Here is a 16,390-nt window from a genome sequence, read left to right as displayed (position 1 = left end):
TTGAGACGAGTGAAATAAACCAGCAACGGCAGAAAGCTATAAAGACACAAATAAGCAAAGAGCGGGAAGTAAGACAAAAGGATCAGCTGCAGCATATAACCGAACCTCTTACATCAGACCAATAACGATGAATTCAAATGGCACAGGAGGCTGGGGTATCGAATTGGCTGGCAACGCTGCCTCTCAAGGAAAAAGAATTCCACCTTAACAAACAAGAATTTATTGACGTTATAGCCTTGAGGTATGGGTGGCCAATAGAAAACCTACCGCAACAGTGTGCCTGTGGCACTGTCTTTGATGCAAACCATGCAGAGGTTTGCAAGGAGGGGGGCTTTGTGAGTATTCGACATGCTGAGGAACGCTACCTCACTGCGAAAATGCTATCGTACAGGAAATGTGCCATGAAGTCACCACAGAGTCAGCTCTGCTCCCCCTAAACGGTGAGCACTTCATCCACTGAACTGTTGACACATCAAATGATGCAAAAGCGGATGTCAGTAATCGAGGTTTCTGGACACATGGGCGAAAGACTTTCTTTGACATTAGGATATTTGATCCCATGGCAGCATATCATCGCGAACTGTCTCTCGAGGCTACACACAAAAGGAATGAACAAGAAAAAAAAATATCAAGAAATGATCCAACATGTGGACGACGGTCGATTCACTCCCCTTGTGTTCACAACATTCCAGAGGCGGGGAGATTCTACTCGAGACCAGAAGACGTTCTTTCTGAGAAGTATCAACCTTAAAGTTCTGTTGTGGCCTGGATGAGATGTCGACTGTCATTCTCCCTCGTGAGGTCTGCACTCCCATGGTAAAATAAATAAGAAAGAGAGTTATTTTACTATGTGCACTCCTATACTTCAGCATGGCCAAACGAATTTGGCTGTGCCTCAGGGACACACGATCATTAGCCATCAGGCCTGTCTCTCTGGCTGGTATGGATTATGACGCTGCTGTGGCCGAGAGCAGCACTGAATAACGGCACCAATAGATCAATGTTTTTGTTAGCATTGTAATGTTAATAGAAAATAAACTAGTTATCATATGTAGTAGCACTTGGTTGGTAACCACAGTGGTTGGTGTTTGGGGTCAACGGACTGTATTATGAAGGTCAGTGTTCACCTTCACATTACAACTCCAAATGATGAATTGTATCGTGAAGGTTGGTGTTGATCTTCACAACATAATTCCCAGATGGATGGAGGTGATTAATAAAAAATAAAGAAGTACCAGTACTCGTAGGCAGCATCAGTAGTAGCAATAGTATTAGTAGCAGTAATAATACTACTAGTGGTAAGAGTAAGTAGTAGTGGTGATGGTAGTAGTGGTAGTAGTAGTAGCATCAGTAGTAGTAGTAGTATCAGTAGTAGTGGTGGTAGTAGTAGTAGTAGTAGTAGTAGTAATATTAGTAGTTGTAGAAGTTGCAACCCCAGGCTCATCTTAACGTAAACCCGGTGGATTGCAGGCTGAAGTTATATTTCTCCTGCACGCCATCATCTTCCTTCTGAGGGGATGAGGGAACTGAGGGACGTTTGTATATCCGGGCATCGGGACCACCCGGTCATGTCGGTGCCACCACGTGAAGGCGTCCCTCTCTAACACCTTATTACGGTACTGATCTGTTTACAGTATTTTGTTCCCACTAATGATGTACAGTTTTATTCAGCAATTGGTGTGTGTGTGTGTGTGTGTGTGTGTGTGTGTGTGTGTGTGTGTGTTAGAGAGAGAGAGAGAGAAAGAAAGAGCATTCGGTTTCACCAGATACTAATACATCTTTTACGGTGCATTAATTTTAATATTCACTCCCTTGGAACAAAAACGAAAAGAAAAAGGTCAAGCAAATGGAAGCAAAAGTTAACATATAGCAATAAATAATAAAGAAATAAATACGGCAATTTCCTATGGGTTATACTCCACAAAGCTCAATAATAGCTTTCCTTGTGAATTTCCTAATCAGATAAACAAATAAATCAATAAATCAATAAATAACATGCTTCCACGTAACACAAACCTTTTTACAAAATCCATGTAAGGCATAGTGGAGGACTACTTCCACCTTGGAGGGAGAGTGTTAAGCAGAATTAGCCCTTCACCTATGGGGATGGGGTGTCTGCAAAAATAGTGTGTGGAGTAAGCGATGCGTGTATAGTTCTGTAAAGGCCAAGTGTGTGCGTGTGTGTGTGTGTGATATCGATATGGTTACGTAAAGACATCTGCAAGGACATACTACTACGTGCGACCCACTTCTAATGTTGGCCACGGTTTTGAACTTCAGCCTTGGGGCCCACGCAGATCGCGAGACCATTACACTACCACTATGTCACCGTGGCTGTAACATAAATCCTCAATATGTTTCCACCATGTCCACTGACGTTAAACAAACATAACCACAACAAGTTACAACTCTGCAACTTTCTCATAAATATGTGGCCAGGAGAGAGAAGGGTTATCGCTCTCCCTCTAAGGTGAACGTCCGGTCCTGTAGTACTACAGTATATCTCATAACAGACTGATGTTCCCTCCATTTCCCTCCCCTCCGACAGACTTGCATCTGAAGCCGGTTGGCAAGTAAAATTTCAAATTATTGCAAAGGTAACCTTTTAATAATTCCTTAGCTCTTCGTTACCGCTAATTTGGTACTCATAGTGTGGCTGAAGCTAAATGTGTTAGTATAGTGATCAAGATGTTAATAAAAATATACATATTCAAAATATTTCTTCTTCGTTATCCTTGAAATGACTCATCTCAAATGTTTAACTTCGGAAAAAAAAAAAAAAAAAACGGAAACACTCATGGATATCAGACCTTCCCCCTTTGTTCTTCTGCTTTGTTTTTCCTATTACAGTAATTTTCATCGCTTACTGTGTATCATTACTTTGGAAAAAAAAAAAAAAACAGGTGAGTTTTCAGAATTGGTAATGTAAAAAACTGGACACCGCTCCTACTTAAGGTATGCAAAAACAATGTTCACGGGAGAATAAGAGAGGAAGATCAAGTGAAAAGTATTTTACTGTTCGAGTTCACTGACAGAATGCGTCTTGGAATAACAAGAGAGAAGGATGTGACAGGTTAGCTGGGAAGTTTCAGCAGTGTATGGGCTACCATGAATGAACCCTGAGAAACAGGTGTCTGATAAAATCCATGTCACATAGGATTCATTTCAACAACGCATTAATTAAACGATACAGTAACTAATCCTCTAATGCTGAGTGTCTTGACCCAAAATGACGGAGATGACAAATTATTAGCTTTGTTGTTCTCGAAGTTAGCCGCCATAGCAACACGTTACCACAACTACACCAACACTACAGATTACTTAAGTTTGTAGGTTACCGTACTTTCACATGTACCCTACCTCTACATTTCATTAACTCAGTACTGGTATAATAACTTGTCTTATTACGAACTCTCTTATTTTTACACCTCCAAACTTCATTTGTTAATAAAGTCACATGAGGGTACAATAATAGTCAAAACAATACAGGTAATTTGAGGTAAGTTTCACATGAACTACTTTACTTACATGCTGCAGGTGATGGAAAGCAGAAGACAAAATACACAATGGTACTTTATCAACACTAAGAGCGGGTGCACAGGTCCCCCATCCGTGGTGCAGGTTCAAGGCACACTGAACTGACTGTGACTGGCGGGAGTCACTATGAAAGCCGCGGTGCCAGTCTACACATACACACAGACACACACACACTGCCCATTCACCACTATCGTCACGCACACGCCATACCATCCAGTTCTGCAAGTTGGCGGTGAATAATTAATACAGTATTTCATTCCTAGCTTACATTCCCTTGGCAGTATATTGGTGATAATGGCTAATACTAATGATGGTACTAATATTATAAGTCCGGCATGGCTGGCGAAATTGTAGAATTAATATTCTTCCGGAATAACTGCACAAAATGTGTCCCGTCTCTATATTTTTTCACCATAAAAACAAGGCATGGGAGATATTTAAGGAAGGATTGTACACAAATTTACCATACTGTATCCAAGTATTAAACAAGAGCAGAGTTTTGCTTAGCTATGAGATATCAGACAGACACAACCTCAGCAGCTGAGGTGTTGCAATATCACATGGTGGATGTATCATGCAAGCTGTCACGAAAAAAAAGAAAAAAAAAAGAAGTAGGAGGAGAAAAAGACACTATCCATGCAATGGGTTAGGTTTTCTGAGGTACAACAAAAGAAATATCAAGAAGAAAAATGGGAAAGGAAAGGATGTGGAAGATGATTGTGGTAAAAGATGGGAATGGTAGTGGTAGGGATGGGAATGGTAATGGTAAGGGTAGAAATGGTAGTGGCAAGAGTGGGAATGGTAGTGGTAGGGGTAGAAATGGTAGTGGTAAAGGTGGGAATGGTAATGGTAGGGTTGGGAATGACAGTGGCTGGGGTGGGCTTGATAGTGGTAGGGGTGGGAATGATGGTGGTGGGGATGGGAACAGTGGTGGCAGGTATGGGAATGGCATGGCAGTGATTGGGGTAGGAATGGTAATGGTTGGGGGGATGGTAGTGGTAGAGGTGGGAATGGTAGTGGATGGGTAGGAATGGTAGTGGTAGGGGTGGGAATGGTAGTGGTTTGGGTGGGAATGGAAGTGGTAGGGGTCAGAATGCTAGTGGCTGGGGTGAGAATGGTGTGGTTGGGGTGGGAATGGTAGTGGTAAAGGTGGGAATAGTCATGGTATGGATGGGAATGGTTGTGGTAGGAGTGGGAATGGTAATGGTAGGAGTGGTAGTGGTAGGGGTGGGAAAGGTAGTGGTAGGAGTGGGAATGGTAGTGGTAGAGTGGAATGGTAGTAGTAGGGATGGGAATGGTAGTGGTAGGGGTGGATATGGTAGGGGCTGGGGTGGGAATGGTAGCGGTAGGAGTGGGAATGGTAGTGGTATGGGTGGGAATGGCAGTGGTAGGGGTGGGAATGGTAGTGGTAGGGGTGGGAATGGTAGGGGTTTGGGGTGGGAATGGTAGTGGTAGGGGTGGGAATGGTAGGGGTTTGGGGTGGGAATGGTAGTGGTAGGGGTGGGAATGGTAGGGGTTTGGGGTGGGAATGGTAGTGGTAGGGGTGGGAATGGCAGTGGCAGGAGTGGGAATGGTAGTGGTAGGGATGGGAATGGTAGTTAGGAATGGGAGTGGTAGTGGTAGGGGTGGGAATGGTAGTGGTAGGGATAGAAATGGTAGTGGCATGGGTAGAGGTGGCAATTATGGATAGACTGCCCTCTCTCTCTCTCTCTCTCTCTGTTAGCTGTCACCTCCCTTTTCAATTTATATGTCTCCCTTCTCTCTCTCGACTTCTGTTTCTCACTAAAAACTTGATTTATGTATGTACTGGTATAAAAATGATCGATCTTGAAAGTAATAAACGCACATTTTACTATAATTTATTACTATACTTGTACATTCGAATACAATCTACAATTATTACCTTCCACAATGATACACGTCTTCAATGAGTTTTGGCACCATTTATAACAGCTTTCTTAGTGTGCAACATCTGACAATTAGTGCAGTTTTTGATCAGCAGAGTATTATAGTTTTCACTTAAAAGTAATACACTATAATAAATTATAATACTGTACTGTAAGTAACTATGATACAATATAATAATAATAATAATAATAATAATAATAATAATAATAACAGTAACCACCAATCCAGTGCTACATTATCCCATTCAAGGTGTAGGGACAGTTCTTAGGCTACCATAATCTAACACACTAAATAGTACATGACCAGACTACTGCACCTGGTGGCATTTGATGATTGGAAAACCTTCAGTTACCTCTAAGAGATTGAAACCATGTGCATTTCAAGGTAATCACTTGAAATAGGGCATTATAGACACTATAATTCAGGCAGCTACTGCTAGGACAGTAAGTGGATAAAAAAAAATCGTCTTGCCCTCTTTTTTGGGGGGGAGGAGTGAGATAGAGTCCAGAAAGCATGGAAAGAGAAAACACAACAGTGGGAGAACTAATCAATAGCATGCCCAGTGAAATGGGTCTGACATTCACTCACTCATCATTCAAGCCCTTAGAAACCTGACTGTACCTTAGAGGTGTAATCATCTGCAAATATTTGGGGGGAGTATTTTTCTTTATAGATGCATTTCACACTACCCTCTTGATAGAGTCTTGAGTACTGTTCAAGTAAACATCAAATAACGGACCTTAAGGTATATACGGGTACAGTACAGTATTACAAGCATCCATCTTTCTTGTGTGTGTAAAGTGGACCATTAATTACTCAAACAGCTGATCACTGACACAAAATGTGATAAAATTTGAACAGTATATGTACCAGTATTCGCTTTGTTATGCTCATCTCTTATTGACATTACTGTTAGCCCCTTCAGTTCAGTGACATACATTTTTTTTGTTTATTCTTGCTACTGCCTGACACTTAAACCTGTACAGTATTTAGTTTAGGAGAGGCCCCTAGATGTGAGGAAGTTCCTGGAAGCTATGTCTGACTCCTTCCCTTCAAAAATTCTCCCAAACTCAAAAGTCATCCTCAGATTGCACAAACATACTAGAAGAGATTTCACCTGATTAAAGGGGTTAAAAACCATATCTATATAATCAGCTGAAATGCCTGATTATGCAGCACTCAGGCAATTTATAAGGCCTTGTAAACAGAACTATGGGGTGATCCATATTTTGAGACCTCCTTGCCAAAATCTGGAGAATTTTCATGTGTTGTGGGGACAGCTCATTCAGGGTTACCAGTGTCAGTCCAGCGTCATTTTATGTTTTCCAAGACTCTTTTCATGCTTTGTAGTGTCTGCTCTTTGTATGTCCATCAATTGCATGGTAGTAATTTCATGACGTAAGCAGTGAAGAGACAGGGAAGTGAGCATGGAAGTGAAAAAGTTACTATATGACAGTATTGTGATACCAACTCTAGCATCTGAAAGTGAAGCTTGGACCTTGTTGGAGGGACACAAGTCAAGAGTGAGAGTAGTGGAAATGAGTTATTTGAGAGGAGCCTGTGAAGTCACATGGAGAGACAGACTGACAAATGAGGAAGTGAAGGGGCATTGTGATGTGGAGGTGGATGGGATAGGAAGTGTTAGGAGAAACACATTGAGGTGGTTTGGCCATGTGGAGAGGATGGACAGTGAGAGACTGATAAGGAGAGTGTATGTGAGTGAGGTGGGGGGGGTAGAAGGAGGGGGAGGCCAAGGATGAGATGGAGGGATGGAGTGGAGAGGTATATGAGAGAGAGGAGTGTGAGTTGGGAGCAGGGTAGTGAAATGCCGGTGGACAGGGTGACATGGAGGCGATTTGTCTATGGCCACCCCTTACAGGATTAAGGCATCTGGCAATAGATTGATGGATGGAACCAAAACAAGTGCACTCTTCGCACCAGCAGACTGAGGCATCCTCACATCACACAGGATGAGTATTACTTATGGATCATCCTGCACACTGACGACTGGAAGATACAGTACAGCATATGAAACTTTGTATGAGAAATGACTGGTCCAGTCACATTAAACGCATAATCTAACTTACAACTACTTGCCATAAGCAATATTCCAGTACTATGAGATTTCTTTACTGTGTGTGTGTGTGTGTGTGTGTGTGTGTGTGTGTGTGTGTGTGTGTGTGTGTGTGTGTGTGTGTGTGTGTGTGTGTGTGTGTGTGTGTGTGTGTGTGTGTGTGTGTGTGTGTGTGTGTGTGTGTTCTATCCTAACTTTATTTTGTCAGCATGTTGCCCTGTCTTCTGTTATTGTACTTTATCATAAATAGGTATTAAATGTGTGTCTGAAGGAGCAGGATACTGTATTATGCATTGTACATATGCTTATCTTTAGGAATTGGGGAGGGAGAATATTAGCCTTGTACAGCTTTCCCTGCATGTTGTAAAGGCAACATAAAGTGTTGTGAAAGGTGAACTGCAAACACCCCTATTTTTGTATTTGCTGAGGGATGCAATGATTCCATCACCAAGCACCTGTGTTGGAAGCAGCCCTGTCCTTTCCATATCACAGGTAGGAAAGAGACTGTACCTAGGGGTTCCCCCCCCCCCTTCTCATTCATCACTTCAGCTAGGCCAAATAGCCATGCTCTGGATTACTGTATCCTAGGTAAAAGTAGAAACTGGGTTAGCATAATGAAAGAAAATCTGTAAATTAATGTTTGTGTGAGAGAAGTAGATTCCAATACTGTATGTCAGTACTGAAGCAAAGACTTTGTGTGCAAAGTACTCTACTTCTATATTACCAAAGCCAACACATTTTCTACTATCTAACAACTTTTCACCATTTTAAATTCAAAATCACAGGATAATATATGAATAAAGATACAATTTCGAAAAATACCAAACGTTGGGTCTGGTTAGTACTTGGATGGGTGACCGCCTGGGAACACCAGATGCTGTTGGCATCCCTACGTCAAGTGGGGTTGGTGGAGGATTAGTGCCCCTCCCTGTAAAACAATTAACTCTAAGCCCTTGGCCACCCTGTCTGGGATACATGGCGTCTGGCAATGAATGAATGAATGAATGACAACTGAAAACTCCGCTGACACATGCCTCCTGGCTGAAGAGTTAATGAGCAGGGCATAAGAGTGAAATAAGTCACTGCTGTGGAGGGTTCGCTTCCCCAGTTGCCTAATCTGCTAAGCACTACTGACTCTTATTTAACACACAAAATTCTTGTATATGCAATGCCACTAACAGGTAGGTATCCAAGTTGTATTATTATAATTCTTACCAATATGTAAGTAAAGGCTGTACCAATGAGACACAATGCAAAAATTTTAAGAGAATATTCTGACTGTTTCAGTAATGCCTTCTTCAGGACAATACACACACATATTTCCTGTGGTATATGTAATCTCCTGAAGATGGTAGTAAGAGAATTTTTCAAAAATAACTCATACTTTTACAGTGTCTCCCTTTCCTTCCATTCTTCTTTAAGTTAATTATGCTTATATGCTAATTCATCGATACTAACCCATGTGGTCTTGCCATAAAGCAACCACAAGGACAGCTAATATTATAAGTAAAAAAAGAAACTGATACAAAATACTGCATAATCTTAACAGTGTATAAATGACTTAATAACATGTGAATTCAGTAATGGAATATAAAACATGAATGATATAACATGAATTCAGTAATGGAATATAAAACATGAATGATATAACAAGTTAACAAATGTTCAAGTTATTCACATGAGAAAATGAAAATTATTAAAAGAGTGGTGAGTTATTGCATTTAAGGATGCATATAATAAATTTTTTGAAAATGCAGGTGAAATTATAAAAAAACCTTCACTAAGTACAGGAAAAATAGGAAAAATGCAATACAGTGTACCACTAAAGTCATCTGCATGAATGAAAATCACTGTACGGTACTTATAGAACAAACAACAATGATAATAACAATAAAACTATTACTTATAACAGCATCAATAAGATGCTAATAATGAAAGAAGTAAAAAACACTACCTGCTCATAACAGCTCTAATCTTAAGTACACAACAGCATCAACATGACAAAAACATACAGAGCCTAACTTAATGTAAAACTATCACCATGTACTGATACAACTACATAATGACATAAGATCTATAAATGCCTGAAGTTACACATCATAATACACAAAGCACTTTGTGGCAATATTAACAATAAAGGCACAAGTACTGAAACAGCATATCAGTGCTACCTGATCTATACTGAGCTGCTTACACTCTGTAATACAATACACTATATGTAAACTCAGAATTACCGCTCTCTATTTTCATTCTTTTTTTTTTATAGCTTAGTTAAATGCAGTATTGTAAACACAATTGCTGTATTTCAATAAATTTTCATTGTTAAAAATCATGCATCATGAAATTATACATAAGACTGAGCACCTTCAGATACAATACAGTACTTACCACTTAATTTTAATTTCAGTAGAATTAAAGGAAGAAAAATCGTTGTACTGTATGTAAGAAGAACTGTCCTGTCAAGAATGTATCCTGATCACAAGAAAGTACATGTTAAGTACTCAACTAAATACATCATAGCCATACATGAAAACATACAGAGAAATGCAGTACATATAATACAGTTAACACTTATAACAGTACAGCACTGTACTTGGATTAATTAATCTCTGTTCATTCACTATGCACATACAACTCTTAGCCACATTATATGAACAATATCCCCAAAATGTGGGTCTGAACATCTGGCCAGTGTAATAATACCAGGTGCAATACTTAAACCTAAACTGCAAACTGGATGAACAAGTTGCTGTTAAGGCATTACAGTCTTTTTACATTAACATGGCCCTGATTTTCTTCCCTCTGTAGCAAGCAGTATTTCACAAAGCTCAATGGCAGAAAAAGACAATACTATGACTCTACATCTTCTCCATAGCAATTCTTCACGACTTGCATCATTCCAGTGTTAATCTATTGTTACAGCTCAGTGCTCAACATGGAGTGATAGCAATTTTTGGCCAAGTTAAGGTAAAACAAGTATAGCACAGGTATAAGAATAATGCCAGTCCAAACTATTCATAATCTAATCATATTTTGGTTCTGGTGATAAAGGTATAAAAATATTGGCATGGAAGAGTATCAAGTGCTGCATTGTGCGTCATGTTGGTAGAAAAAGTTGCATAGATGCTGAGAAACTCCTGAGGTGAGGAAATGCACGGCACTTCATTTTCTAATTTATCATTGCAGGGGTAATGCTGCAATACTTTTTCTACCTAGTTATGGCAGGAATGTATCTGATCACACAGAAACTCAACTTCATTTACCATGTTTCATCTACAGCATTGTCACCATGGTCATACGGAAACTCAGCTCTATTTACCATACGTTTCATCTACAACACCGTCACCTGATTTAACAATGGCAAATTTTACATCATGTTTATATCAAGTGACTTAAACTCTTTCCCTTTCTCTTTCTCCTGTCAGTTAGCATGATTATACAGTAATTTATTTGTCTAGAACCCTAACCACTTCACTAGCAGACATGTGGTTACAGAAGATATCTGCTGTCTGACAGGATGTGAGTTTGCTTGCAGTCTGGGGCTGGAAACAGTTCAGTGATCTGAAAACACCTCAGCTAATACCAATACACCAGTCTTAAATGAGGCAACCCCTGGCACGTATTCAGTATGGACGGTGGATATTAGTGGTAACATGACAGTGTGTGGCATGCAGGACTGCTGGGTCTCTGGCAACAAGTTATCAAGTCTATGACCCCCCCACCCAAAAAAAAAAATATCTAAACCTATGGTCATTACCAGACATATTTAGCCAGATCAACATCGAGACGGTCCCTGGACCCATCTCCACGTGAAGCCACATTAGTGAGGGCCAGGAGGAGGGCATGGAGGCGCTTGTTCTGGGACTGCAAGTTCTCCACTCGGGCCATCAGCTGGTTCAGGTCACGGCGCATCAACTCCTGCTCGTTCATCTATGGCCAGGTAATATGAGTTAGGTTACATTAGGTTATGTTAGATAATTGGCTGTGAGTTGAGAGGAATTAGCTAGATTTGGAAAAGGTAGGTAATAAACAATTGTCTGTGGGTTGAGAAAAATAAGTGGTAGCTAAAAGTTTGAAAAATACAGATTATGTCAGGCCATGTTAGATAACTGGCTGTGAGTTGAAAGAAGTTACCTAGATTCTGAAAAGGGTAGGTTATAAAAAAAAAAATTGTCTGTAGGTAAACAGATATTAATGGCAGCTGGAATTTCAAGAAGACAGATTATGTCTGGCCATTTTGTACTAAGGTATTCTAATACCTGGACAAGTCACAAGTACTTGAGCTGTAACTGCAGGGGAAATATGAGTCTGAGTTACAGATACAGTACCTATTTCACAACACAGGTGTGTGTGTGTGTGTGTGTGTGTGTGTGTGTGTGTGTGTGTGTGTGTGTGTGTGTGTGTGTGTGTGTGTGTGTGTGTGTGTGTGTGTGTGTGTGTGTGTGTGTGTGTGTACCTATTTGTATTTACCTATTTGTAGTATACAGGAATTGAGCAATGCTCGTGTTGTCCTGTCTCCATATCCACATTTATCAAGTCTACCTTTACACACATGAATGTTTTTCTCATGCACCACCTCTTTGTCTGAGTCGTTCTAAATATTTAAGAATATACCTAATTGTGATATACACGGAATGTACTATGCTCGTGGGTTTCCGTCGCTGTTTCTCAATAAGTCGAATTTAACTTTAAACTCGTTTAAGTTTTTAGACTGGACGATCTCTTTGTCCAGGCTATTCCATAAGTCTATACTTCTGTAAGGAAAGCTATATTTCTTGATATCCTTCAAGCAGCTTGACTTTTTCAATTTCATTCCATGTCCTCTTGTTGCTCTCTTATCCCATACAAACAGATCTTCTTTGTCAATTTTATCTACTCCCACCATGGTCCTGAACACCGCAATCATGTCTCCCCTCTTTCTCCTTTCCTCTAAAGAAGGCAAATCCAGTTTTTCCAGCCTCTCTCTGTATGACAGGTCTGTCAGACTGGGGACCATCTTGGTTGCTGTTCTTTGTATTCTCTCAATCTTGTTTATATCTTTCTTTTTGTGTGGGGACCACACTACCGCTGCATATTCTAACCTGGGGCGGATCATGGCCACTATCAATTTTTTCATCATTTCCTCATCCATATAATGAAATGCTACTCTTATGTTAGTCAAGAGCTTATAAGTCTCTCCAACTATCTTGTTAATGTGCTTTTCTGGTGACAAACTATCTTGGACCAGCACTCCCAAATCTTTCTCTTCTCTCCTTTTTGTGATTAATTCATTACCCAAAAAATAATTCAGTGATGGTCTCCTGGTACTTTTACCCATTTCCAAAATTTTACATTTCTTTACATTAAATTTCATTTCCCACGTCCGGCTCCAATTGTGTATCCTATCCAAATCCTCCTGCAGTATTTTACAATCCTCCTCAACCTCTATCTTCCTCAAGATCTTTACATCATCAGCAAACAGACTCGCATAACTGTTCACTCCATCTACCATATCATTTACGTAAATCAGGAACATTACTGGTGCCAACACTGAACCTTGAGGGACTCCACTTGTTACTTCCCTCCATCCAGACATCTTTTCCTTTATTACTGTCCTCATTTGTCTGTCTCTCAAAAAGTCTCTCATCCATTCCAGAAGTTTCCCCTTTAGTCCTCCTATATATTCTAGTTTCCACATTAGTCTCTTATGAGGTACCTTGTCAAAGGCCTTCTCTAAGTCTAAGTACACACAATCCACCCAACCATCTCTCTCCTGTACCACATCAATCGCTCTTGAGTTAAAGCTCAACAAGTTTGAAACACATGACCTTCCACCTCTGAATCCAAACTGACATTCAGCCAAAATATTCATCTCTTCCAGATATTTTATCCATCTGTCTTTCAGGATTCTCTCACACAATTTTGCGACCATGCTGGTTAGAGACACTGGTCTATAATTCAGGGGTTCTTCCCTATTTCCTCCCTTGTAAATTGGTACCACATTTGCCCTCTTCCATTCTTTTGGCACTTTCCCCTCTTCCAGTGAGCATACAATTAAGCTGTGAATTTTATCCGCCAGTTGTTCTCTGCATTCCTTCAGTACCCAATTAGAAATTCCATCAGGTCCTGGGGCTTTCCTTACATCTTGAGTTTCCAGTAATTTATACACTTCCTGCACCTCCACTTTTATATCTTTCATCACCGGAACATTTCTAATCACTCCCTCCCCTTCCACAAGCTCCTTTTCTTTAGTGAAAACTGACTGGAAACGTTTGTTCATTATTTCTGCTTGCATTGCCGCATCCTTAAAGACCTCTCCATCTACTTTCAGCTTGGTGATTCCTTCCTTTTGTTTCAGTTTGCCATTAACAAATCTATAAAACAGTTTGGGTTCATCCTTGCATTTGTCAATTATACCTTTTTCAAAATTCCTTTCTTCTTCCCTACGTATTCTTGTGTATTCGTTTCTTGTTCTTTTATATTCTTCCTTTGTTCTGTCGTTACCTCTCTTTCTCCAATTGTTCCACGCCTTATCTCTCTTTTTTTGGCTATCATACACCTTCTATTAAACCACTCCTTTTTCCTGTTTTCTTTCCCTCTTACTCTTGGTACAAATTTTTCCACTCCCAAATTATAGAGGTCTAGAAAGATATCCCACTTCCTCTGTATCTCTCTTGTTTCTCTGAATTTTCTCCAATCCGCATTTTCAAAAAAGTTTCTCAATCCTGTAAAATTTGCTTTGCCAAAGTTGTATCTTCCCTGTCTATGAAGCTCGTCTCTTGGCTCAACGTTTCCTATTAACATCTGGAACTCAATGACCACGTGATCACTTTTTCCCAAAGGACAGAGATATTCCGATGATTCTATTACATCGGGTTCTTTGGTGAACAGTAAATCTAACCTTGCTGGTGTGTCCTCACCTCGAAACCGTGTCTCTTCTTTGACCCACTGCGTCATCACATTATTCATTATTATATTTAATAACATAGTACCCCACGAATCCTCGCCGCCTCCCGAGTACCATTCCTCCCAGTTCACCTCTTTACAATTAAAGTCACCCACCAAAATTATATTATTGCTTTTCTCAATTATTTTTTGCAAATAGCTAGCCATATCTGACAACATCTCATGGTATTCGTCATCCTTCCATGCTCTCGTCTTTGGGGGAACATACACTACCGCCATATCTCTCTTGACTTTCTCTCCAGTTTCTAATTTCATATATATCACTTCAGCCCTGCCTTCTCCCATTTCCACAGTATCTACATTTATGTTGTTCTTCACTGCTATCATCACTCCTCCTCCCTTTTTTTCTTTTCTGTCTTTTCTCCACAGTTTGTATTTACCATCTCCCAAATGAACATCAATATCTTCTCTTAATTTGGTCTCTACAAAGCACATGACATCAGGTTCATGTTCTCTCAAGAAATCATTAATTTCGATCCTTGTCGATATGAAACCATCAACATTAGTATATATCACCTTCAAATTATTTTTGACATTATTAATACCCTCTTCTCTCCTACTCTCTGTCTGTACCACTTCCTCAACTTCTGATCTTTCACAACCATCCCCCTAGTTTCCTTCACTTCTATTTCCTTAAATACCATTTCCTTACTTTCATATCCAATACTCTCCAAAAAAAAGTATTACGTTCTTCCTCTGTCCTCTTATCATTTTTTTCCTTTACTTCTTCCTTTAATGATTTTAAAACTTCTCTTTCTTCTTCATTCAGATCTTTTCTTATTATAATATTTTCCATCCCCGCCTCTTTGCTTAATTTCCAGGTCACTTTAAGTATCTCATTTATTACACTTTTCTGATGTAAACTTGACTCTCATTGGTCTTGTTTCCCCTTTCTTATAAGGCCCTATCCTCCTTACTTCCTCAATTTCTTTTACCCACTTGTCTCCTTCGGGGTCAATCTTGCCTAATATTCCTCTCACCATGTTCGTGTCTCTCTCGAGTCTTGCGAACCTAACCTTTTCTTCCTCTTCCCTGTTTCCAAATACTACCACACATCTGTTCCTTTCTACAGTTTCTCTCACTATTTTCTCTTTTTTCTTCAGTATTTTCACTACATTTTCTTCCATTTCTTTCTTGTTCATTTCCCTTTCTTCCTGGATGATCTCTCTTAAGCTGACCACTTCTTTCTGTTCTTCTTCTACGTGTGCCCACTTTGCCTTGTGTTCTTCTAGTACATTACTCACCTTCTCGGTTTTATTAGTACTCTCTTCAAGTTTCCTCCTCAGTTCAACATTTTCCCTCTTCAAATTCTTAATCTCTTCATTGGCTGTTTCGTTGGACTGGATTAGACTCTGTATGGTGGTTTCCGTATTTCCTGACACATCCTTTATCACTAGATTCTCTACTTTTTTTTCGAGTTCACTAATCCTCATAATTAATGTTTTCACCAGGTCCATGACATTAGTATTAGCATCAAATCCTTGAAATTCCATTCCCTCATTGTTTACATTTTCGGCCATCTTTTACGTACCGGTAAAGTACCTAAACAGCTGTTACCGAATAAGCCACAAACATTCATGTATACTATTGCCAACAAATCTTTACATTTTTGGTAGTCTACCAACTTTCATTATTTTAAATTTAAAAGACCCTAGGAGACAGGACAGACAAAATTCCTGGAACTACTGAAGGTGTGTGTGTGTGTGTGTGTGTGTGTGTGTGTGTGTGTGTGTGTGTGTGTGTGTGTGTGTGTGTGTGTGTGTGTGTGTGTGTGTGTGTGTGTGTGTGTGTGTGTGTGTGTGTGTGTGTGTGTGTGTGTGTGTGTGTGTGTGTGTGTTCAGTACCAACTCTGCTTTTAAATCTTGTAAACTACAGTACTCCATTTTTTCTGCAGCAATTAAATCCAACAAATAATATACCTAAAAT

General features: G+C 39.9%; 1 protein-coding gene across 1 annotated transcript in view; it reads right to left on the bottom strand.

Annotated features, from left to right (window-relative positions):
* Window positions 1-10,773: 10,773 nt before the first annotated feature.
* The window catches only part of LOC145402256 (uncharacterized), a 56,747-nt gene continuing 51,130 nt past the window's right edge, over window positions 10,774-16,390 (bottom strand). Inside the window, exon 24 of the mRNA XM_080274381.1 lies at window positions 10,774-11,449. Within this exon, the coding sequence (XP_080130507.1) occupies window positions 11,273-11,449 (177 nt within the window). The 3' untranslated portion in view covers window positions 10,774-11,272. The remainder of the gene's footprint in view (window positions 11,450-16,390) is intronic.

The sequence above is a fragment of the Coenobita brevimanus genome, chromosome 57 (genome assembly GCF_032717465.1).
Source record: "Coenobita brevimanus isolate Jiangsu-jjx chromosome 57, ASM3271746v2, whole genome shotgun sequence".
NCBI lineage: Eukaryota > Metazoa > Arthropoda > Malacostraca > Decapoda > Coenobitidae > Coenobita > Coenobita brevimanus.
Note: the sequence above shows the minus strand (reverse complement) of the source record. Positions and strands in the feature narration are given on the sequence as shown.